This window comes from Amblyomma americanum, chromosome 7 (genome assembly GCF_052857255.1).
Source record: "Amblyomma americanum isolate KBUSLIRL-KWMA chromosome 7, ASM5285725v1, whole genome shotgun sequence".
Lineage (NCBI taxonomy): Eukaryota > Metazoa > Arthropoda > Arachnida > Ixodida > Ixodidae > Amblyomma > Amblyomma americanum.
Window position 1 is genome coordinate 18,506,092 of NC_135503.1, and position 25,825 is coordinate 18,531,916.

At 43.4% G+C, this 25,825-nt stretch overlaps 2 protein-coding genes across 2 annotated transcripts in view; both read right to left on the bottom strand.

Annotated features, from left to right (window-relative positions):
- Positions 1-9,926, bottom strand: part of LOC144098607 (complex I assembly factor ACAD9, mitochondrial-like) — a 41,986-nt gene extending 32,060 nt beyond the window's left edge. The window contains exon 1 of the mRNA XM_077631386.1: positions 9,551-9,926. Coding sequence (XP_077487512.1) covers positions 9,551-9,766 — 216 coding nt within the window. The 5' untranslated portion in view covers positions 9,767-9,926. The remainder of the gene's footprint in view (positions 1-9,550) is intronic.
- Positions 9,927-13,079: 3,153 nt separating this feature from the next.
- U3-55K (U3 small nuclear riboprotein factor 55K) lies at positions 13,080-25,431 on the bottom strand. Its single transcript, XM_077631387.1, has 14 exons — positions 25,239-25,431; positions 25,041-25,147; positions 24,808-24,923; positions 24,652-24,719; positions 24,513-24,554; positions 24,257-24,383; positions 24,076-24,197; positions 21,938-22,030; positions 19,174-19,274; positions 18,449-18,583; positions 15,780-15,842; positions 14,613-14,746; positions 14,410-14,489; positions 13,080-13,248 (listed from the first exon to the last, which is right to left on the bottom strand). The coding sequence occupies exons 1-14, from the start codon at positions 25,302-25,304 to the stop codon at positions 13,096-13,098; spliced, it is 1,407 nt and encodes a 468-aa protein (XP_077487513.1). The 5' UTR covers positions 25,305-25,431; the 3' UTR covers positions 13,080-13,095.
- Between the last annotated feature and the right edge of the window lie 394 nt (positions 25,432-25,825).

Here is a 25,825-nt window from a genome sequence, read left to right on the forward strand (position 1 = left end):
CTGCCATTTCCAACTTAAGGCAGTCAGTTATACAGCCTAACAAGTCAAGTTTAAGTTCTTGAACTGATTAGTAATTTTGCTAAGAAGAGCTGAATTTTGGTGCGGGGCTGGAGAGTGCAGTGCACAACTTCTCTTAGTGAGCATGCCGTACTCCCCGAAAGCCGGACTGTCTTGTAAACGACCTTGATGCTGCGACGTTTTTGGGCCTCAAGATGTTTTTTTTTAAATGGTAAAATCGGATATAAGTCGAGAGCAAAGAGGTGAAAGCCTTTTAAAAGAGGTCTCGCAGCCAATGGCGTGGACCAATTGCCATGACATAGTGGTTAATCTGCTTGATCCATTGCTCCATGGATAATTCCCTTGTACCTGAAAGCCCCCGATTTGTCGGGCTAGTGGGTGCAAGAAGATTACGCACTAAGCCATTGGTTGGAGGGCCTCCTTTGAGGGGCATTTGCCACTTTGTTCTTGAGTTGCACCTGAGGACAACACAGTGAGCTATGGGAAGGAAAATGACAGGTGTAACGTTAAGAGACAGGAAGAGAGCAGAGTGGGTGAGGGAACAAACGCGGGTTAATGACATCCTAGTCGAAATCAAAAGGAAGAAATGGGCTTGGGCAGGGCATGCAATGCGAAGGGAAGAATGGACCGGATTCCAAGACAAGGCAGGCTTAGCAAGCGGCGGCAGAAAATTAGTTGGGTGGATGAGATTGACAGGTCTGCGGGGATACGGAGGCCGCAGCTGGCACATGACAGGGTTAATCAGAGAGAGATGGGAGAGGTCATTGTTCTGTAATGGGCACAGTCAGGCTGACGATGATGGTAGTAGCAGTGAGCATCAGGATGATGTCAGAGGTTTTAGTTGGAATGATGAGGACCTTAAAAAACCAGCCCAAAACATCAACTGCCGTCCACCGAGAATTACTGTCTCCTGCCTGCTATGGCTCTTGCCATCCCCACAGAGGAGGCCATTTTGCCTGCAAAAAGAAGCTGTCTCCCTTACTTTCCTGGCATGATGTTGTACAGTGAAGATGAAGTTTTCGGACTGCTTTTCTCGATACAGGCCACATTATTTCAGTCAACACAAATAACTACCTTTTGGTGCTCATCCTGAGCAAACAGCCTTAAAGAGTCATTCCACGCCAAGCGTACCAGACGTTGCACTTGACCACCTCAGATTTAAAAAAAAAATTCCATAGAAACTTACTGCAATGCGCGTAATCTAAGCTTAAAATAGTTTTGCCAAAAAAAATTTGTTCATGAGATGAGCTCAGTTTGAACATTTCGCAAAGGCGCTAAACCAGGCACCGCTCATTAAACAATAAAAAAATCCAGATTTTTAGAAAACAACTCCAGTAATTTTTAATGACATCTGCACAGATTCTGGCTTTCCACATAATTCAGATTATGTATTTTTAGACGGTATAAATATTATTTAGAATTCAAATAAAATGTAAAAATAATCTAGTTTGACTTTTTTTCGTAAAATATAAACTTCCTTTTGAAACAAGAAATGGCCATCTTGCTTCCCTAGGTCTTTATTACCTATAAAATATATTACAGCTGATCAAACTGAATACATTGATGTGAAATTAAATACTTAAGTTGCAGAAAACTGCGTTTTGAATTGTAAACACCCTTTGTTTCACCCTGAGGTGGTCCAAGTGCAAATGCAAACGACGGGTTTAGTAAAACAGTTTAATGCTTTTCATTTTGGAATTTTTAATCGATTCTTGCTGATTAAAAATTAAAAACTTTAATTAAAAACTTTCTGAAGCTGAGCTTTCACGCCACAAGTTGCTTTGTCTCAACACTTCACCGCAGAGCACGGCACCTGACATGAGACATTTATGGCCAGATAACCACTACAGTTTGCCCTCACTCATAGTTGTGCATTTTTAAGGTTGGAGCCAAGGCAGATGTTGCGTATAATATTCGGCGGGTGATACATGATAAGCTAGATCGTTTTCGCTTTCGAAGTTTGAATGGAGCTGCTCTGGTGCCAGGTAGGCAAGAGCAGAAAAACAAGAGTATTGAGTGTGCTGTCTCACGTGGACCACGAGGAAGGAACGACCGGCCGGCATGGCAACCGTAACACCAGTCTTTCATTTATGTCCGAATAAGAGAGTGTGTGGCCCAAAGCGCACGTGAAAGACCAAAGTCCTCACAACGGCTTTGGGTAACGCGAGGCACGCTGGCGATGAGCGTGGCCCGATCGCACGGAGGTGCCTTGCTCTCGGGTAACCGAACATACCGCGACCTTGGCACTGGCGCACAGCGTTGCCTCCTCCTGGCATCCTCTACACGTCTGTCATGGCTCTGACAACAATGAATGAATGTGGCATCAACACACTGAATAACAATCACACTGGGGCATGTGCGGCCACAGTGGAGCTAAGAAAATCTTTCTACGAATATCTGTTCGACTACGCAATGTTCTGGTGCTTGTCTGCAGTGGAAATTTCACTTAGGAACGAGAACTGAACATTTTGCCTGACCACAGTGTCGACGGTGCTGTACTCCGCAGTGAAGAGGCGCAATGAGACGGCAGAACTTGTGGTGCAACAGCTCAACTTTTTTTTCTCACTTTAAACAAAAATCACCTGAATTAAAACTCTAGAAATGAAAGGAAATAAACTGTTCTACTAAACCCACTATCATTTGTATTTTTACTTGAACCACCTCAAATGAGTGTTTATGATCAAAAATGCACTTTTCTGCAACTTCAGTATTTTATTTTGCTTTGATGTATTCAGTTTCATCAGCTGTAACAATTTTTGCAGGTAATAGACATTTAGGGAAGCAAGATGGCCATATCTTAAATTCCGAATGGACGTTTTTTTAAATGCAAAAATAGTATAATTTTTACGTTTATTTAAATTCTAAAAAATATTTATACCGTCCAAAAATACACGATCTGAACGATATCGAAAGCCAGAATCTGTGAAAATGTCATTAAAAAATTTGGTAAATGTCTAGTAAAAATTTGCATTTGTTATCAATTAATGAGCAGTGCCTCATTTTACACCTTTTCGAAACATTTAAACTGAGCTCACCTCAAGAATAATTTTTCAGTAAAAACATTTTAGGCTTAGGTTACGCATGTTGCGATAAGATTCCATGAGTTTTTTTTAACAAATTGGAGATGGCTGAACACAACATCTTGGATGTTTGGCATGGAATGATCCTATATTCATGTTGAGTTAGTGAAAGTGTGAGAAAATGAAAAAGTAATTCAGAAATATAGCAACATTACTACATAAAGAATTCATCACGGACCACAAATTTCAAATCCTTTTATTCAGCATTTTTTTTCCATAATAAGCCAGGAAAAAACACTGGGACAACAAACTGCATGAAAATCCATGTAGCCATTAAGCCATTGTCATGCTATGCTTTCTGCAAGCAGGACAGTCAGGTCAAAAAATGGATTTGAGAAAATTGGCATTTTCATAGAGATTTGAGGCAGTTTTTTTGCTGCCTGCAGCAACAAAAAAATTTTTTTAGAGTCACTTTTGGGCTGTTTTCAGGGAAAGTTTTTGTGGATATAATTAAGAAGACCTTACAGGTACCAAGTCTGGTGTTTTAAAAAATCCGTTTTTTAGATATTTTTGTGATTTGATCCTCGCGTCCCCCCTTAAAGAAATACTGAGGACAACTCCATCCAATCACTGTTCTCAGTAAAAATTGATTTTCTGGCTCTTTCAGAGCGAGTTAATGTTTGCACAGCCAGCACAAAAACCCATTTATAGCTCAGAAAATTTAATATAAAAATTTTCCCTAGACTTGTTTTAAACTCCATACGTCCGCACCGAGGAGTGCTAGTTGCTCCCACTTCGAAGTGAATGGCAGCGCAGCATGGCACAGCCTCTGAGATGTGCGCAAAAAATTCCGTGTCTGTCATCATCAGCCTGACTACGCCCGTTGCAGGGCAAAGGCCTCTTCCACGTCTCTCCAATTAACTGTGTCCTTTGACAGCTGCAGCCACCATATACCCTCAAACTTCTTAATCTCATCTGCTCACCTAATTTTCTGCCGCCCCTACTATGGTTGCCTTCTCTTCGAATCCACTCTGTTACCCTTAAGGGCTAGCGGTTATCTTGCCTTCGCATTATGTGCCGTGCCTAAGCCAACTTCTTCCTCATGATTTTGACTAGAATGTCATTAACCTGCGTTTGTTTCCTCACCCACTCTGCCCACTTGTCATTTACTGACTAGCGGCATGTTGCCTTGCTTCTTCTCGGTCCATTGCTTGCGCTATTGAACCCATGTTTAATTTCATCCAACTAGTCCAAATTTCCACTCTGGCAGCTCAACAGACATGAAGTTCAGTCTGACGCTGTTGGGGACCGGCAATTCGAACACAAAAGCCTGAAGATCCTTCACGACTGCATCGAAAGTATAAAGCATTGATTACAGAGCAGGAGAAGTGGTTAGCACATGCTAATGATTACTTGGTTTTTTGGCTCAGTAGCTCTGGCTCTATGCTGATGAGCAAAGGATTACGATTTATATTCTTCCAAGCGTTCTATTCTTACAAGTTCTGCTCCAAGCCCATTTCTTCCCTTTTATTTTGACTAGGATGTCATTAAACAGTGTTTCTTCTCTCATCCACTCTGCCTGCTTGCGGTTGCTTGACGTTACACTTATCACTTTTCTTTCCATAACTCGCTGCGTTGTCTTTAACTTAAGCTGAACTCTTTTTCGTTAGCCTCCACATTTCTGCCCCATAGGTGAGTACCGGCAAAAAACAACTGCTGTATACTTTTCTCCTGAGGGATATTGGTAAACTGCCATTCATGATCTGAGAGAACCTGTCATATGTGCTCCACTCCATTATTATTCTTCTAGTTAATTCTCTCATGATCCGGATCAGCGGTCACCCCCTGCCCTAACTAGATGTATTCCCTTACCATTACCAGCACCTCGCTGCCAATTGTGAACTGCTGTTCCCTTACTAGACTGTTTAACATTATTTTGTTTTCTGCATGTTAATTTTCAGACCCACCGTTCTGCTCTGCCTGTCTTACACGGCCTGTCGATGCACAGAGTTTACCTGCGAAATCGGCCAGTACTGAGTACACCTGTATTTCGCTTTTTGGTCTTTTCTAGCTTATAAATGCTTCGTTTTTGGAGACGGTGGTCTGTTTTGTTGTTAGAATGTCATAGTTTATCAATACAGGCTAGCTTGAATTTGTCCTCAGTGTTCCCTAAAGAGCTACACAAGTTATTTGGCCTGCCAACAAAACTCTTGCAAAAAATAAAAGTGATGCCCACACAGACATAGCGCACTCTTTGCTTTAATCTAGCACACATTTTTTGTATTCACTCTATGTATAAGCTGCAACAGCAGAGCATTCTTTCTAAGAACCTAAATTCTTCATGTTTTAGCATTCAAATAAATGCACCAGATGTTTTACCACTTTGTAAACTCAGAAAAAAAGTGCTAGTGAACCTCGCATATACTTTAGGTATCCCAGCATTTGTACAGCAACCAAGCCGTACAAATGTGCCTGCATGGCATTGGGGTAGCGTGCCTGACTCTCAACCCAAGGGTCAGGGGTTCGATTCTAGGCTAATTACCCCAATTTTCTTTTCTTTAAAAATTGGCTGTCCTTTTCCCCTTCTTTGATATTGTTTAGCATTATTTGCAACTGTGAATATCTGCATGCACTTGTCTCATGCACATATTCACAAAATCTGAGCAAATAGTGTATTGTTCACTCAGCCTCAACCATCTGAAATCAGGCTGCAGCGCATTGTCATGCATGAAGATGATTGTCCATGGGACTACGAGCAGTGAAAATTTACCGAATGGATTCAGTGCTCCCATCACGTTCACCAACCAAAGCCAGATACGGGATACTGGCCTCGTTTCCATTACACCTGTCCTTCATACCTCAAAACACAAAAGCAAAACGGCACTTAGAAGAAAATAAAAATAATGAAGCCAGGTGGTTGAGAGGCTGTAAAATGAATTGACCTGTTCCATTGTGCCGCAAAACGCAAAGGGTCGACAATTTTTAGCCGAATGTGGGTGGAATTTTTTTAGGCCTCTGTTGCATATTTTTGCTTTTCTTCAGTTGATTGGAAGCGAAATCAGACTGCGACACAGTATCATGGATGAAGATGATGATCCATATTACTATGAGCAGTGAAAATTTACTAAATGGATTCAGTTTTCCCATCAGGTTTAGCAACCAAAGCCAGCTAGTGGTCCTCTTGTTTTCATTCCACTTGTTCTTGCATGTTCTAATGACATTTGAGTCAAGCTGCAACATTCTAATCACCAGTTTTCTAATGTTTTAATCACTTTTTAATTCTACTGCTCCATGTGTAATGCAGCCACCTTTCTGACCAAGTCGAAGTTGCCCGATACAGTTGCCCGAACTACACCAGTTTTTTCGCTGACCGGGACCCTTAATGCTGTTGCATTAAAACAAAAAGAGACCCTTAATGCTGTTGCATTAAAACAAAAAGAAACATAAGCACCATCACTACTGCAAAACAAAATGAGACTCCAAAAATGTAACGATCCCTATATAGTCAAGTGCACCTATGAGCTCTCAGCCCACATTCCCAGGCCATAAAAGCTTGCATTCAACTGAATAAAAGCAAAAATATAACAACAGAAGCCTAACAAAAAAATGCCACTAACATTTTGACAAAAATTGTCAACCCTTGGTGTTTCGCAGCACAATGCAACAAGCTCAATTCCTTTTGCAAGTGCTCAACCACCTGGATTCTCCATTTTTATTTTCTTCTAAGTGCCATTTTACTTGTGTTTTGAGGTTTGAAGAACAGATGGAACGGAAACAAGAGGTCAGTGTCCCGTAGCTGGCTTTGATTGCCGAGCCTGACTGGAGCACTAAACCCGTTTGGCAAATTGTCACTGCTCGTAAAAACATGGATCATCACCTTTATGCACGACACTGCACCACAGCGTAATTTAAGATGGTCAAGGCTAAGTGAACAATACACGATTCGCTCAGATTTTGTGAATATGTGCATGAGACAAGCGCATGGAGATGTTCAATGTTTAAAAGTAATGCCAAACATTATCAGAACAGGAAAGAAGGACAAGCTAATTACTTAAGAAAAGCTCCAGGCAAATTACATATGGGGCATGAAAAGAATGAACTTTTTAGAGCCTAATAATGGAGCGAACAAACTGTTTGAAAGATAACTTTGGCCAGGAAACTCTTATGTTTAATTAAACATACTTCCTCTTGCAACTTCAAAAGCAAGCCAGCTTCTTTTTGGAGCACCTCTAGTGTGTGACCTTCCACCTAACTGTACACAGTGCATCTGCAGTGTGCTAAACAATTGTACTGGTGCACATCTCATGAGTCATACGAGGGCAGCGCAAAAAACTACACGGAACGCAGCAGTCATGTAGGAGACAGGATGGGCGCTGACTGCCAACTGTTTATTGTGAAGCGACCCAGCACATTATAAAGCCATAACACAGACCCCATGTCAGTCATGGAGCCAGTGAAGCACCACGGCAAAAGGAAGAAGAAAAGTATGGTTCATCATCTACATGGTTAACAATAGTGAGGCCAAAGGGTGGTGTCAAGAAAACAAAACTCAGGGCAGTCAAACATGTAAAAGCTTTATTGTGGACGTGAAGATGAAACATAAGAAAAGAAGCAAGTGCACTAGTCATGCAGACCGAGGGAAGAGGAAACTGCATTGACGTAAGCGTGTGTATGATCGAGGAAACAGAAAAGGATTAGGCACGATCTGGGAAACACATTTCTTTTTCGTGCCACGACAGTGATGGTGTACTGACACACGTGTCACCTGCCTCTGCAAAGTGATATGCCTCAATCAGTTCCCTTTTGAGTTTGTTCTTTGCTATTCACCAGGAATCTCATACTCACTAATAAAGATTAGCAGGCGTTGCGAGGTTGACTGGAGTGGTCTGAAAAATGTACAATGAGACATGCAAAAGACATGTGAACCGGTTCAAGAACTGTCGAACCTGGGTGATATATAAGACCTTTCTACCCTGTGGCAAAGTGCACATAGGCCAGACGGTATGTTGGTTTAATGTGAGAGTTCAGGAACATTTCCTCAAGGTAAAAAACAGATCCGAAGGACATCTTTGGTTTCGGTGACTGTTGGCTTCCATAATGTAACACAGTATAAGCTTTATCTGTTTCAAGAATGTGACAGCTTTTGCTTCGCTGTTCTAAGTGCTTTTTGCGCGCTCGCCTGCCGTGACTTTTGTTTTCTCGACACTGCCATTTGACTTCACTATTGTTAACCATGTAAATGAAAGAACCATACTTTTCTTCATCCTTTTTGCCTTTTGCCTTGGCGCTTCACTGGCTCCCTGATTGATATGTGGTCTGTTTTATGGCTTTATAATGTGGTGGGTTGCTTCACAAAAAACAGTTGGCAGTTAGCACTCATCCTGTCTTCTGTGTCACTGCTGTGTTCAGTGTTATTGCCCTCGTATGCTTCAAATGAACCAACTAGCCCAAATACAAATTTTAATCTGAAGAACTTCTAAAGCGTGCCAATTAATGAACAGCTGGCCCATCGCATGCTCACAGCTGTAGTTTCAAGCAAAATTCAGCTTAAGTGTCTTGTAACAGTTGCTTTCATCATTTGTTTTTCTGCAACACAGCAAACAGGAAAAATACCAAAGCGTAATATGCTACAAATTGTACAGTTACCCCAAATCAGTGAAATAAAGAAGTCTTCCAATTTTCTTACTACATAATCGGTGTCCAGACCTCGAAATTAGCTGCAGTTATTTGTCCAAGGCTACAGTCCACATAAATTAAGGAATTTGTGTTCCACATATATCGCTGTGTATGATCAGAAGTTAAACTAATTACTTTATTAGCAATCAATGACTCAAGCTCAATGGGACAATGTGTGTGCCACTATCAGATAAAGAAGTTCAACGCCTTGGAAAAAAAAAAAAAGTCACCTCAATGATCCCGAATTTTCGTTTCCTCGACGCACGTTTTCTCCCACGTGCTCAATCCCCCTTTCCTGTTCCTCTCTCCTCCTTTAGTAAACAAAGTTGACCCCTCTCCATTCATTTTTTTTTCAAGTTCCTACTGTAAGTTGCAAAACGGAAAAAAGATCGGTTAGGCTAACTCCGGTCAGAAGGCCGAGGCCACCGTCCACTACATAAATGCGGGCATTCACCCATGCACAGTTCACGCACGGCGCATTCAGAAAAATAAAAACATACAGCATTATAGCCCGGCGCCGCCGATCAGTGCAGATCCACGACCTACTGTATAATAGGTGCGTGCAGATCAACCACAGGCTTTCAGCGCGTGCTGCCCGTACTATCCGTTCGTCGTAGCTAGCCGCCCGGGCGAACGAACAGTTACCCCAGCTTTACAGACAATGCTCGGTCAAGAACAAGAAGATAATATTGTTGCCCGTTTTTCCCATATCCTTTAATACACCGACCCTCCGCGGCAAGTTGTGACCCGAGGAGTTTCGCGTGTCCCGCTTCATTGAACCGCACGCAGCGTGAGAACTTTCGTCGTCGGCTTAACAGCGCAAAACGCTGACTCACTTTTTCCAGCTTCCCGAGAAAGAGGTTCTTGACGAAAGGTTCTCGCTTGACTTTACCCGTGGCCAGCTCCAGCGGACGCTCGGTGATCACCGGTCCGCCCATGTGCGGTCCGGGAGGACCTTCATTAACGAGGCGCCGTAGGAGAAGCACGACATCCTTCCGGCTCCCTGAGAGCGTCCCGCAGCGATTCAGGGCGTGCTTCAACAGCAGAGACATGTTTTAACTGCAAATTTTTCCGTTTTCCTACAGCTTCCACGTTTACACAGTCATGATGCGCACTGTTTAGCTTTCCGTCCCGTCCCTAGCACGTTTCGTCGATGGCAATCCGCTGCTACTACAACGCACGGAGCGATGCAGTGAAGTTGGTTTTGATTTCAGCGCCACCTGATGTGCCGGCATTGCAAAAAAAAAAAAAGAAAAATTCGCATAAGCACGAGGCAAGAAACTTAACGCACTCCATTGGCTTAGCAGACAAACTTTGAATAACAAATTTTCTTTATTTTTATTGACGAAGCCTTCGTTCATTAAAAAAAAGTGTTAAGCGAGGCTAAGCTTTCGCAATTCGCACTGCTAGCGCCATGGCTAGCGCAGCACTAGATTTTTGGCGGAGACTTTAAAGCACCCATATGCTGAGAGAGAGACTCTTTAATGAAGAAACAGAGAATTCAGCCGGCGTTTCAATATCGCTGGTATGCTACTCTGCGTAGGGAGGGGAATTTGGGAGATAAAGACTGAAGGAGAGCAGCGTGGAAGAGGTGAAAAAAAAAAACGAAGATAAAATGCAGCCATGAAATGGGTACTAAGGATGCAGTGGCGAGTATTGATGTAACCTATGGAATGATGGAGTGCATAGTCCGACGAATGGGCTGACGAAGTTCACTGCAAGAAGAATGCATGAAGGTAACCTGCAAGTGAATTTAGAGCTTATCGAGACGTCCAATGTCTTTTAAATATGTAAAAAGAAAGTTCATTGCAAGTCTCTGTTGCCTGAAGCAGGCTAAGGAGCCTAAAACTTTGTCCATTGTTAGGGGCACTGGGCAGAGCTTCTGCATGCAATGTTCATAGTACGCACGCTCGTTAGCATACGCAGGGCACTCAAGCAGGATATGTTCCACAGTTTCTATCGAAGCACAGTTGTCACAATGCGGACTGTTCATTTGTCCAAAACGGTATCGCAGGCCATTTGTATATGCAGCATTCAGACGAAGTCGGTGATAAAGTGTTTCGAGTTGTCGAGGAATTCTGGGTGAGAGTCTTGATCTAAGATGTGGGTCGATTGAGTGAAGAAATTGGTACTGATGTGTCGGCAAACTCCAAAGCCGATACGTTTCTTCGTACGCAAAACTTTTAGCCATTTGGGACACATCAGATTTCGTGAGAAAACTTCGAATGTATCTCTGATGTTGATGGCCCTTACGGGCCGCTTCATCTGCTTTTTCATTAGCCATAATGCCACAGTGAGCAGGTACCCACTGAAATGTTATGCAGTGGCCTGCGGCAATAGCTAAATGATGGATATACCCAATGTCCAGGGAAACTGGCTGGTGATTCGTTTTCTTCAGCAGGTTGGCCAGGATCTGCAGAGATGCTTTTGAATCGGTGAAGATAACCCAACGGCCGGCGGTTCGGCGCAGGATGTAAGAAACAGCTTCCTTAATGCCGTGAAGCTCAGCTGTTGTAGAGAAGGTCCTCCGCTGCAGCCGGTAAGAAAGGGCATGGCCTGTTGAGGGCACATAAAGGCCACAAGAAGAAGTTTCTTTAGTAGTTGAACCATCGGTGAAGATATGGGTGTGCTGCGTATATTCTTCGATTAAGTAGGCGAGAGTAGCTTGCAGAAGTGCTGCCTGTGGCATGCGGCTCTTTGCATTCACACCTGGAACAGACTTCTTCACCTTTAGAGGAGAGAGTGTCCATGGAGGAAAGGCCAGAGGTAGTAGTTTCTGAGGCTGATTAATAGTAGGAAGGGGCAGGAGCTGCACTGCCTGGCCAAAGCTAGAGTTGCTGTGAGTTAGGTGGACACGGTAAAACCGTCTCGTATGCTGCAAAACCGTCTCGTTCGTTCGATTCTGCGCCCTGGTATTGAACAACTGCGTTCAAATCATTCACATTGTAGTGATTCGCCTTTCGCCAGGAAAAAGCAAGACTGCGAGCGCGATGTCCGGATGGGCGCATATAAGCAATGCTGAGCGGCCAGAAGTGTGCCATTCGCCTTCTTGCGATTGCAGACCGTCCATGTATAGCGAACCATTGAAGGGCCCGAGCCAGCTGCGCACACGCATATATATCTCTGCTGAAAATCTAAGCTAGTCCAACTGTTTTATGGAACAAATCCCAGATGGTTTCAACTGGGAATCGTTCCCATCCAAGACAGAGATTACTGTCAGGTCATTTGACGATATGGCAACCAACATCAACCAACCTGATGGATTATCTCTGCTAAATGCATCACCACGATGTTATTGTAAGGCACTCAAAACATAATCGCAGAACAACTGCTCAGTTTGTTGCTTTCCTTTAGTCTTGCAGTGCTATGGGGAACTTGCGCTGAAGCTTGCGGTGCCGATTGCAGCGCCATAACACACTGCCTAGCGAGAAGAGCAAGCAGTTTTGGGTAGTACTATTAGTACTTTTCCGCGCCACCTTCAGGCGCTTATTGGCGTGAGCCTCAGCGCTATGTCAAAGACGCACGTGCCGTGCGTCAGCTATCTGGGCTGTGCCAAGAGAAGCTAGGCAATGAATGCTGTAAGCCAAACGTGGGTATCTAATCGCGCAGAATGTGTTCTCGCGTTTGCAGCGGCCCAAGCGGCTGACAAAAGCAGTTTTGAGTCACCGAATGGAACAACTGCAGTGCCACCTTGGCAGCGCAGGTTCCCCATTGCCGCTACTGATCAAATTCCGAGAGCATGAATGCATCATCACAAGAGTGCAACATAGACCACTAAAGTAAAGGGTGCATTGTTCACCAAATGAGTATCTGAATACAGCACGTTAATGATCCATAGAAAATGTACATATCAATTTTGATCTTTTGCTCTTAAGTACGATTAGTAAAAAAAAAAAAGGCATTTTCATGGCTACAATGAGAGGTTGAGATGGATATCAAAAGGTTAGACATTAATGCATGATCCAACATACTAGATCAAACAGCTGTCACATCAAGCACCAGACAAATATAATAAAGCTTCTCCTTACAGCAGTCCTACGCATCGCTACCAATATTTTAGTGCGTTGTTCTACTGTATAATGCTGCCATAGCTGCAGGAGGAGGCAAGAAGGCAAGTGACGAACTAAAATTTGAAATTTTCACTAGAAAAATACTGACTTTTCTAGACCAATAGAGCAAAAGGGCACTCCAGAAAAATTAACAGCACCACAGTCAGGCAAAATGATCATTGTAAATGTTATGATTGCTCAAGTAAACAATGACTTCATGGAATAATGTGTAAAGGTAGGCCCATGCTGTGTCCAGTTAAATTTGGTTGGATGTAAAGCAAAGTGGGCTACAGGTATTGAAGTGACGACAAGCAACCAAGTAGTACATCCTTTTATTTTACATCACTGAAGGCAAGGGGGAAAACCACAATGCAGTTTTTCACCTCCCTCAAGTTCCACCACCGCCCCAACCGGTGTTCCTGGCCCACTGCTGCCACCAGAACATCTCCAGAGTTGCTGAAGGCAAGGGAGTTAACAAACCCATCCTAAAAAAGCAAAGCAGACAACAAAGTTTTAATTCACTGCCAGAACTATAAAGGTGACTAGTCATTTACTCTGAATATCAATGGCATAAACTTCTCATTGACATTAAAACAAGCTCTAATTTACTAATCATGATGCATGACATAGTGTTGATTTAGAAAAGAAACTTCGAAACACTTTCCACCCTGCTCTTACCTTCCCATTATGTGCCCATGATTTATTTTCAGCCATCACATTTGCCTAAGCCTCGCAGAAGTATCGCATTTCCATAAATATAAGCGAGGGTTGGGATGAGGGGTTGAGTTTATAAAAAACCAGAGCTTTGCTTTAACACTGTGTTGTCTTCCATGGCAATGTTGTCATCTGATAGGCAATAGTTAAGAAATGCACTCAACAGAATTGAGCGCAGCAATACAATCCAGTGCCGCACTGCCTATGCTTCTTGTTGCTGCTGCTTCGTGCTTCACTGCCCAGTGCTGTGGATGTTCACCCCTTTTTTCCTTTCCTTACTCCTCACTGCACTTCTGTTGTTTTTCTGTAGTGGCCCGCACCACCCTCTTCTCAAGCTTACAGCCAGCTTTACCTATTATTTCTTTTTCCCCAGTACACGCAGCACTTTGCCTCAAAGCCATCTGGACTTAGAAGAGCTGGCTTCTCCTCACATCTCAAGAGTCTGGTGGTTAAGCCACCTAAAGAAAAAAAAAAAGCGTTGTTTCCTCGTCAAAAGTTGATACCATTTGCCTCCAACTGCTGGTCTTGCAATTACGCCGTTACCTGTCTGTGGCTTTGAGATGTCAGTCTGCGCGCATACTGAAATGTCATCACACTGCAGGAAGTTTGTTGCCATGGCCAGATGCTCTTTACTATAACAGTGTCTTTATTAAATACAACTTACCTTAAACTAAAAAATAAAGTAAAGTCAAGCATAGAAGGTGAAATGGGACTGCAGTTTCACTTTACTACATCAGAGTTTACTATAGCGGGGTTCTACTACAAAAAGAAGGAGGGAGCCTTCGTATGCAAAGCACTTGCTTTCTACACTACATCATGTTTAGTCTGTGCCAGTCACAACACCCTTCCGTTTTGCTGAACCAATTTACTGGCATGTTTTTTTGGCCATTTCAAACTTAATTTGCAGCCTCCAGAGTGCACAACCCACATACCACAGGAATGCTTGCAACTTCTGTTAGTTTCTTGCACTCCTCTCCAGAGCTCCACAACTTGATTTCTCCATTCCAAGAGCCTAAAAAGAAAGAAGACAGAATATGCACAGCTTAACAAACCTGTTTTCACATGAAGGTTAAAGGCCGCTTTCATTTTTCTGTGGATTTACCAGTCCTGAACACAAGTAAGAGGCATGTCCCACCTGAAGCTACCAAGTCGGTGCAGTGCACGGCAGCTACTGTGGTGAGCCATAGTGGTGATCCATCTTGGGAACCATGTGCTTGACGAACCACACAGGTTGGCTTCTTCTTCAGGGCAGTCCAAAGGCTCAGAGACCTGTGTGCAATGCAGAATCACAAAGCCTTATCTCATGCACAGGTGCAACGAGGTTAGAATGCAAAATTACTATTGTTGACTCCTGCACCATCAACCTACTCGACATAATACCTGGCCAAATCATCAAGAACTGCATTACAGGATATGCTGTAGCAAATTAAACTTTTATTTACTTGAAATATCTCAGGTGGCTGTATGTAACTTGGCTCTGAAGCAGGCACTGCCCAGACTCAATACTGATACATATGCGCTGTCAAGCCTGGCAACAGTTTTTATATGCAAAGACTGTTCCCAGAGTCAATTTACAGCTGCCATCTTGGCCGTGGGTGCTCATTGTTAGTGAACATGGCTGTTGTCAAAATTTCACTCTTGACATAGCCACAATGCTAGACCGTGGAAGTGATACAACAAGCACTGCACAAATATTTTCCCAAGTAGAATAGCCTCTGAATTTGGCCACTGAATAGTAGCCGATGCTGGTAGCAGGTTCAACAGTGCACAGCAGAGTGCTTGTGTCCTTTCGTTCTCCAAATGTGCCTGTTTAATTCATACACTTTACTCGTGTAACTTGCCCTTAGTGACCTGCCCATGCATGCAGCAGGTGCCATGCTTGGAGCTGCCCGATTTGAGCTGACTGTGGAGGTCACTCTCTCTACTTTGAATCACCTAGCCTCAGTCATTTTAAGATTGAAATGATTGGCCATTTTTCTCCTAGAAAAACATTTGCAGTGGGACCACCAACAAAGATCTGAGTCCAATAGTCCTGTACTGAGGAGGAATGTTAGCTCGCTGGTTTAGTGGAATCACGCTAGGTGGAATACAACGCAAACAAGGAAATAATTAGTACCACTAGCCTCCACTTGAGAGCAACCATACAACTACAAACGAAAAATACGCAGTTTCCTCAAACCTTCAAAGTAGAAAAAAAAATTTTCCTGGGCCTGGGCCCCTCTCTTTTGTAGCCATATTAATGTGCTGCATTCATAGTAATAACGGTATTTAACAGCCTGACAATGCAAGAAGGCTTACTCACCCATCATCACCCCCAGAGACAAAGTGCTGCTCGTTGATCATCTTGACACAGTCAATAGAGCAGCTGGAACAAAAATTTCAGTGTAAGGACAGTCAAAACAGCAGCTGTGAAAAGAAATTCAAAGTAAGAAATACGGAACTAGTACAAGTTCTACATGCCGTAAGATCACAATCACCCTTTTAGCACTGCACGAGAAGAGACACACAATACAAAAATAAGTTTGTTGCCCAATCCCACCCCCACACCTCTTCCACACCCACTCCCACTCCCACTTTGTCTTTTTGATCCGTGCAGCTAAGGCTAACATACCCAATGAAAAACACTTTTCTTGATCTGAAATATGCTCCTAATTGCCTGCACCATAGTGCTCATTTCGGTTGCGTGAAACATGTTTTTCAAAGGATGTAAAAAGAGCACACAAACACGACACAATGAGCACTGTGCCTGGCCTCATCTTTTTGGACCATGTCCTGTCTGTGTGCTGATTCTACTTGCTTTAGAAAATGCTTTCAGAACTCTGCCAGCAGCATCCAATACAGTACCCAAGTCCTTATACTTTTGTACTGCAGTGATAACAGTAATGCATTTCGGCATCTGAAGTTAATAAGAAATCAAGGCGGCACGGTTTAAGTTGAGTATGAATCTACTAGACAATGTCTGTGAAGAAATCATATTAAATATAGCTCAGAACATGACTACATCAAAAGTAAAAGCTATGCAGGCAATCAATGTGAAAGTGCATCACTTAATGTCATGGATGTCAACATAAAAAAAAACAGGGCCTGGCAATTTCTGCAAGCCCCCAGAAGGGCTAATTTCAGAGGAAGGATGGTCTCTTATGCATCTCATCTGATGTTTGTGAGCTCACTCAACCACTAACAATGCCTGCCCAGGCACCCGCTAACATCTAATATACCGTATTTACACGACTGTAAGTCGACCTGAATGTAAGTCAACCCCCTAACACCACATTTCAGAAAAAAAAAAAAATTAGAGGTGGTTTAGCTCTGGTTAAATCTGGAGTGACGCAATAACTACAGCTGGCCGAGTGGAACTTGCTCAGCTGAATTGCAAAGTCAGTCTTTCGCCGATCCGTTTCGCTGGGAACTTGCTCAGTTGAATTGCAAAGTCAGTCTTTCGCCGCTCCGTTTCGCTGGGCGTTCCTTCTTCATCTTCATCCCACTTGACACGGCGCATGGCAGCTCGGTTTCGGCGGCGTGATCCCGGCAGCAGCAGCTGCTCCGCACCACATGGCTGGTCGCGTGACGAACCACGTGATCAGCCACGGCGCCACGCCATCGGCAGCTGCTCCGCACCACGTGACCAACCATGTGACAGCGTGGTGGCGCCGCCAGGCTCAAGGCTCGATATGCTACCCTAATGTAGCTCTCAAACAAAAATACTTGGAGGTCGTTTACACTTGGACTTTAATAATAGAATGCGATAGCACTATCCTGCGGCCTCCGCTTATCACCAGCCGCCATCGGCTGCCACACGCGGAAGCGCACGTGGGCACATTCCAAAACGAAAACGTATTAGTCACTGGACTACTCGTCCACACTTGCGCCATCGTCCTCACTAGCGCTGTCATCATGATCGCTGCTGCGGTCCTACAGCTCGTCGTTCTAACATCGTCACGTAGCGAAATCCCGCACTTCGTAAACAGCCACATCATGACATTGCGTGGAACAGCTGAAAATTTTGCCTTGCTTCAGCTGCCACACCTGTATCACCCGTTGCGAACGTCGAACTTGTGGCCCGGTGCGCAGTCTGTTTCTATCGTGTGAAGAATGACAGCCATCTTGAATGTAGGCGTGAACGAGCACCGGTTGCTTATTGGACCCGGAGTACAAATGGCGAATGACGAAGCACAACATTAAAAACTTGTGAAACGCGGCTGGCAGTAGTCAAATGCGCCAGAGCCGAAGAGAAACTATGCGTGAGCAGCGCTGGCTCTTCCGTTGGCTACTGACACTCCCAGGTGCTGCTGCGGTTCCGACTGGCAGTGCTACCGCGATTGTAACAGCAGCCTTTCCATCAACTATCGACACTCACTTGAGTGCCGAGAGCGTGGTTGAAAGTAAAAAAAAACTTGGACAACGGCTATTATGAGTAAAACGCGAATGTGTTATCAGGCTGCTGCCGCTTATCAGCAGACGCAATCTGCGGCCACATGTGGGGAGTGGGCTGGTGCCCGTTTGCTGCTTATCAACAGCCACCATCGGCCGCCTCACATGGGGTGGGGAAGCTGGTTCTGAACGTTGACATAGCAGCTGCTCAAAGCCAGCACCAAGAGCGATGCGATGGAGCCCCGCAGCAAAAATGCAACCACGCTGTATCCCTGGTATTTCGTTTGTCTCACCTTTATTTATGGTGTGATGCTTTGGTTTCGATTTTAAGTCGACCTCCCCACTTCAGATTTTCAAATTTTGAAAAATAGGTCGACTTAAAATTGTGCAAATATGGTACTTTGTGCTGTCTTCAACAGTAATAAACAACAATATAATTATTCACCACACACACTATTCATGTGACACTCGCTACCAAGACTACTGGGTCAATAGCTACTCATGGAACCGTCACAAATGAAACCAAACCTTTTAGATGCACACACTTTCAAGGGATATTGAAGCTGCATTTGAGACAAGAAAAGGTTGGCTACCACTCACCTGTGACTCTGGTACACAAGTTGGGATTCCTCTGGGATCTTCCAGATGCGCACTGTGTTGTCCCGGCCACCTGCAGTGACAGCACGCTCGCGGGCATAGCTGTCAATGGCTGTTACAGCATCTTGGTGACCAAAACTACAATGAGAGAACAGCAGTCAAGTCAAACTCACAGCAATATCGAAAACAAAAGCACACAAAACACAATAACAGCATGCTAGGTAGGTATGACAGGTTCTCACAAAAACATGGCCATGCCAACAAAAGAGAGCATCTATTCGTTATTCTCAAGCAAAAGTTATACATCAGAAACACTTTATGCAAGGTGATCAGTAAGCACAGAATGGACAATTGCGAGCATCTCAAGGGCAAAATACCAAAGCTTTTTTTTCTTTGCATGGTTCCAATGCAAAAGGACAGTTCACTCAACACAATGAAAACACATTCCAAGCAACATCTTGACACAGCACAAGAACTAGGCCAAACAGAAGCAGTACAGAACAAACGGGCACCAAGAAATGCCTGAACAAGTAAACTGGGCAGCCAGTTCCTTACTCTTTCTTCTTGACACACCACCCTGTTTTCAGTGATGTGCTAGAACAACGTACTGCTCTGACATAAGCAATAGTTTGTGTCAACTATGATGCTCTGAGAAAGAAATCCTCCAGTTTCATGCTTCTTTGCCAAGCGTTTCAAATGCACAGAATATGTGCGCAGTCCCAACTCACAGCGTCTCCACGTAGGCCATCTCGTCCAGGTTCCATACTTTCACAGAACGGTCCTCAGAGCAGCTGAAGAGCTGATGGCTTCCGGTTCGAAATGCAACACCCTGCACAAAACAGGCACCCATGAGAAAGAGGGAAAGTGCGACTTTAGTTAGGAAATTTTTATTCCCACAGAAAATTTCTTCTCAGTTCTTGGCATTAAAGAAAATTGGGACAGAACATAACGTTTGTGTGGCTACAAAGCTTCCTCAATTTATAAAGATTGTTTCCATCAAGAATGACGGATGGGAAAACAGCATCTCAATTTCAGCTTTAAAGAGAAACTCCAGGGTATTTTTCAACATTTTGAGTTTATAATCGCATCACATTCTTTAGAATCCCCTGTCTCCGGAACAACAACTTTTTAAGAATACTCTGAAGTATTTTAATATGGCAGAAACCAGGAATCCGAAACCAGGTTTCAAACAAACTATGACACCACACATACCAACCTGCAAAGTCACAGATAGTATCCCGAGACTTATCATGTGTGCATTGAGTGGGTAAACTGCAAATTTAAGCGACAGCTTGGGTCATTATTTGTCTGGAGTGAAAGCAAGCACAAAGTTTTGTCCTCCAGCAAACGCAGAGCCAATATCAATGAGCGTACCAAACTGTGACATGACGTACACTAGATTGCCCATGAAAACTGCCCCGATAGAAGCCATGAGATGGAACAATGAAAACAGAAAATGAAAAACAATGTCGCTGGCTGTGAAATTTTGAAAAAATGACCGGAAAACTGCGAAGAACTTACCCTGAAAATTTCAATAAAATCTGTGGCAGTACAAAAATTCCCTTACAGTCTGTGTCTTAAAGTCTGGCTAGAACTGCAAGTTTTCAAAACCAACAACATGACACCATCAGGTGTAAAATGGCATGGCGTGCTGCATCGACAGCACTCAGTATGAAGCGAGAACATTCTTGCAGGCTAGCTGGTGCACAGTTTGCCTTAACGCAAAAAGACAGGGACAACAGAAAATGAAGGAGACGATACACAGTGCTGTGTATCGTCTCCTTCGTTTTCTGTTGTCCCTGCTTTTCTGCACCAAAAGTACATCCAGTATGAAGCACAGCAGGCGAAAACTTGTCATGGTGCTTTGTTGGTTGCCACTCCCTTTCACTTAAAGCACCCATGAATAATGCCGCACATGGATCCCTGCTCCTGAAAGTTCGGACAGAAACTCCAGAGCAGAATTTCTATAACAATAAACCGTCATGGCCACACATGGGGATGCTTACTACATACACTTTAAGCAGATTTAGGTTTTTTTTAAACATTTTTACATAGATGTACTTATCATGTCTTGGTTATGGTACAACAGATGTTCCATACAGCAGGTTATTCCCAAAATAGATGCTTCTGGATTAACCCCAGATCTTTCGAAAAGCAGCTGACCTAGACAGGATGTACTAGGTGCCACAGGCATCTGACTGACGTTGAGCTACAGTGCCTATCTTTATTGTTACTGTTAAGTTCCTTCGGCAAGCACAAGTTTGGACAATAAACTGCTCTTTTTTCAGCTAGGAATACAAAAACAAAATCTACTACTGCTCTTGCTTGCAGCATCCATCAATATGCCTCTTCACCCAGCACCCAAGCAACGAGGAGTACATGGATATGAACAGAGTACGTTTTTTACACGAAGATTTTCAACGTACTTCCTGTTACACTCGTGACGGCTGAACAATTTCAGTGCCAAATGGTCCTCTAGTATGCTTAGCATGAAGCAATGTGGTCTACATTCTACATATACAATAATTGCCATTTTGCTTGCACATTATTTAGCTAAAAAAAATCTGCAGCAAGAGTGTACTATGTAACTCATCTTTCAAGCTCATAAAGATGCAAAATTGGAAACACCTCCACTACAACAGCGCATGTGACAAGTCAACTGGAAAGGCATCCAATTGGATTTTGCGGCAATAATGGCTGAATGTTTTAAAAAAGTTGGTCTGCACGACTTCTGCCGAGGAGCATTCTTGAAAAACTGACTTCAGCAGTGAGTAACGGGACAATAAAGCTGTGCTCGTGACACTGACATCAGAGGTACGCATTCACTCTTAGTACTTCCTAAGATGATCGCTTTCATGGACTTCCATGAACAACTGTGCAGAGTGCTGAAACTAACTAAGCTCCTGTACTGAACACTCAGACTCGATTTTTTTTCGGTCGCCACAAGTTTTGTGTGTATTAGAAATCAGAGGTGGGGGGAGTAGAATATCTTTCCTGAATGCAAGAGACTGAGTGTGAGTTAGAACGGAGGAAAGTGCTACATACAGGGATAACAATGCATACATGCACATTCATCATTGCAGCATACAAATGTGCAACTCAAGTAGCAACTTTTTAACAAAAATCCCTACATAAGAATGTATGATTCAACAAAAGGTAAGATAACTTTCTTGCTTACATAGGTGTCAAACAGACTGCCAAAAATGAAATTAACGGCCTAAGAATGACACATCAGAATGAATACCAAATAGGTAAGGAGTGGAGGCAAAACTTCTGGTCTCAAAAGTGAATGCATTCAAGCCTCACGGAAGCTAGACAAAGTAAATAAGTCATAAGGAGTTTGTTAGTTCAAAAGAAACTGCACTGCCTACATTTGTGAAAATTATATGTAAGAGTAAAAGGTTTGTGGCAGTTTGTCCCACTCCAAGTTTGTGGCCCTGGACGTAACAGTTGATGAGAAGTAGAATGCACTGCCATTTGCAGTGGACCTACCATAACAGCCCCTCTGTGACCCTGGAAAACGTGGATTCGCTGCATTGTGGCTGGGTTCCAAATAAATATGACTTTCAGCTGGCATCCACTCGCCTGCGAACACAGTTAACCAGTGAATACGACACAAACACCTCATTAAAGAAAAGTGAGTTTTCCAAATCAATGCCCTCATAAAAACGTTGGAATGAAATAAACTGTGATCATGCACTACACGTTATTACTTATTTTTGTGTAGTGACACCAGCATAGATATGAGCAGGCATGTCTAGATAGAGTGTTTGAGCGGCACTCTGCAGAGCAAAGGAAGTGAACTTTCAAAGCAGGAATTCGGTTCAACAAATAATGCTTGCAGTAAGATGGAGAGTTGGTACATTGTTCTGAAGGCGTAAAACAGCGCTGTGACAAGGGACAAGGAAGACAGGACTGGCACTGAAAGGTTTACTGGATAGGACCACACAAAATATGCTCATTTTTTCACAACCAGGAGCTCATGTGCCACACCAAAACAAAACTCAACAAAGCGCATGTGGTGTGGCACATGAGCTCCTGGTTGTGAAAAATTATATTTTGCGTGGTCCTCCAGTAAACCTTCTGTTGATAGTCAGTGCCAGTCCTGTCTTCCTCGTCCCTTGTCATGGCGCAGTTTTTGCCTTAAAAATAATGCTCGCCTTTAAACACACCTGCACAGACACGCAAGCAACAAATACATGAAGTCTGACCCCCAAACGAATGGTTGTACTAATTCTGCAGCGTACTACTCCAGCACTCTCAATAAACCTGGTTACATCCATATACAACGTCTTGCCTTGCGCACATGCATCAAAACACGAATGACACCAGTTACTGACATTGCTCCATGCAGAAATACGAAATAGCATGTGCACTCAGTTCATGTAAGCCTCCTTCACTCCACTCACTCTCAACAGTGCATGTGGTATAGAAAACTAGATGAAGTGTACAAGTAGCTGCCCGTACAGGCAGCATGTGAAAACTGAATTAGGCACGTGAAGACCAGCTGTACTGGACCACAAATGCATTCAGTATAGGAAGGGGCTAAGTGTGTTGCTCGATGAATTTGGTACCATAATGTGATGATGTTAACAGAAAGGTTTTCTCATTCCAGCTTTTGGTTGTGTTAAAGGGTTGGATGGTTTGCTTCGCTTCACTAAGTACCAATAGAAGAGATAGTTGTGCAGTTGCCTGGCCATATGAGCTATTGATCTGTATTATTACTTTGTAGTAATTTATATGTTATTTAGTTTGTATTGAAAACTATATCCACTCCTGTTGTGTCTCACAATTGAGACGGCAGTATTTTTACATAAATAAAAGGCAGTTATGCAGGTTACCTACACACTGGCTGAAACAACATGTGCTGGGTGACGCTCAATTGTAAGAGCAAAAGGTGACTGCACCCATCAACAAAGAATAAAATAAAATGATTGGTGGAAATATCTGTAAAGATAAGTGAAAGCACCAGTGCAATTATACACAGAAAATTGGACAAGAACAGTGAAATGCAATTTTCATGTTGTGTAAAACCTCTCCTGGCGCACCATCCCCCGCCTCGCAGCTCTATGTTTCTATCAGTTTTTAAACTCCATCGCTTACTTGATATTACTGGCCACTTTGCACTCTAGCTCCTTTTTTCTCTACCATATGGCTTTTCGCTTAGTATACCCACTGTTTGCAATTCATCCTTAGCAGGGTCAGATTTACGGGCCCTCTTGGAGGGGGTGGTCTCACTTGAATTACGTATTTCTTGAACTCGAAAAAATAAGGTTTCGCATGGTTTTTCTATGAAAAACTTCTTATTTTGGGTGGAGGGTGATGGCTCTCCCTTTAAATCTGCACTTACTCCTCATGGTGTCTTACATAAGTAACAACTGGCGTAATTCCAATTACCGCCTATACGGGGTATGCTCTTCCTCCGTATTTTTTTTACCAGCCCTTTGCTTCTGGTTTATTTACTTGTCTTTTGTGCACTACTCTTTCCATTGCATTTCCTGTCCCTTATCTCGTGTTTGCCACATGCAAAATAACTGTTTAGTTGTCAGCTAACACCGTATTTGTTTCTCCACTGCAATGCACACCTCAATTGTGATGTTTTGGCAAACGCCTGAACAAACATAACTAACCAGGAAGTTGCCATCAGAAGAGATGGCGATCGCCAGGACATGGCCTCCATGTGCAGAGTTGGGGTCTTGGCCTTTCTTGGCACCATGTGCAGTGCAGAGTTTTTTTCCTGTCTTAGCACACCCTGAATAGAGGAAAGCAGCTGTATAGAGCAATCACTGAGAAATTCCATGACATCCTTACATTTTATTATGCTGCAGTCTTTGGAACCACTGAAGATATACTGGCCATCATGTGAGATTGTCACACAGGTTGGCGACATTTTGTGTCCTTTGAGTCTCAAAGTATGTTCATGGTCAACACCTTTCACCTGAAGGCAAGAAATAGGCAAAAACATAAGGTAAGCAAATGAGGCTTCCGTCTACGGTAATTAAGAGACTCCCCAACCCAACAAGCAGGATTTAAACAGCGTGGCAGATCAGAATATATTTTTGCTTACATTTTGGGCAATCCTCTTGTGAAGCTTTCCACTTTGTTCTAACTGCAAGCCAACAAAAGTTCACAGTCAAAGGAGTGACATGAGGGAGGTGAGCTGCTAAAATGAAATCTTTATCTCGCAAGAGAAGGTTTCAACTCACCAGATCAGTGCGCAAACGGTGAGATACCACGGCTCGATCTACTTCCTCAGCGTCAAGTTTTTCTTTCTCTGTAAGAATGAAGGTGGAGAATGAGTGCGTTCCACAATGTCCCATTTTAAACTGACAGGTGGTGGACAAGAATGCAGGCCGGTTTACCTTGCTTCTCGATTTCTGCAAGGTACTTTTTTGCCAGCCTTAGCTTTTTCTCCTGCTCTGTTTCGAAATCCTCTTCGTCTTCGGAGACGTGACGACCACCAAGGACTACATCGTTTCTGTAGAATTAATATCCGTTGGACGGTAAGAAAGGACCCATTGACACATCGTTACACTACACAGTGAAATTCGCCAACAGCGCGGGGCCTCGTGGCGTAACTAAATTCAACACTTACTCCTCTTCAGAATCGCTCGATATAACTTCGTCCCTAATTTTGCCCTTCGAAGGTCCTTTGCTTTTTTTCGCGGCATGGTTAGAGTTCGCTGAACTTCCAGGCCGCTTCTAGAGGGAGAAAAATAAAGCGATCTCAGAGCAGTTTACATCAGGTGCTAGAACGTCAAACAGCGTTTCAAGGCACGTCCAACAAACTTGCCTTGCGGTCTTTCGAGCGCTGCTGGGATCGACCCCCTGGTCCAGCTTTCCTTATGAAGAACGGCATTGCTGCAGTGGACGTTACTGAAGAAGTTCAGGAGTACGGGGCACACGCTCCACCCATAAGAAACAAGTATCGCACAACGAAACAGCAAACATGTGCCAGGCAAGTGCGGCGTGCGTTTCAGACAAAGTTCGAGACGCTAGCCAATGCAAGCTGCATTTAAAGTCGACAGTGATTGGTCGACAGATTGATTGACGTTATTTACAACTGCTGCGCGCGAGATTTGACAAATGGCCATGCTTAGTAAAATAGGCGTGATCGCTGCGAGTGCGCAACTGCTACCAAGAATAACAATTTCTTCGCGTTTACATACTGAAGGACATTGAAGTCGACATTTATCACTTACTGTGTCAAGCCTACAAGGATACGGCACCTGAAGCTAGCGGGTTTTTCACCAAAAAAACCTTGCTTCATATATTGCCTGGACGCAGGGACCGTACCATCGCTCTCTACTGGACTTCATCAAATCAGCTAGCCTTTTTCTATTAATTTAATCATTACTATATCTTCCATCACACCTTCGT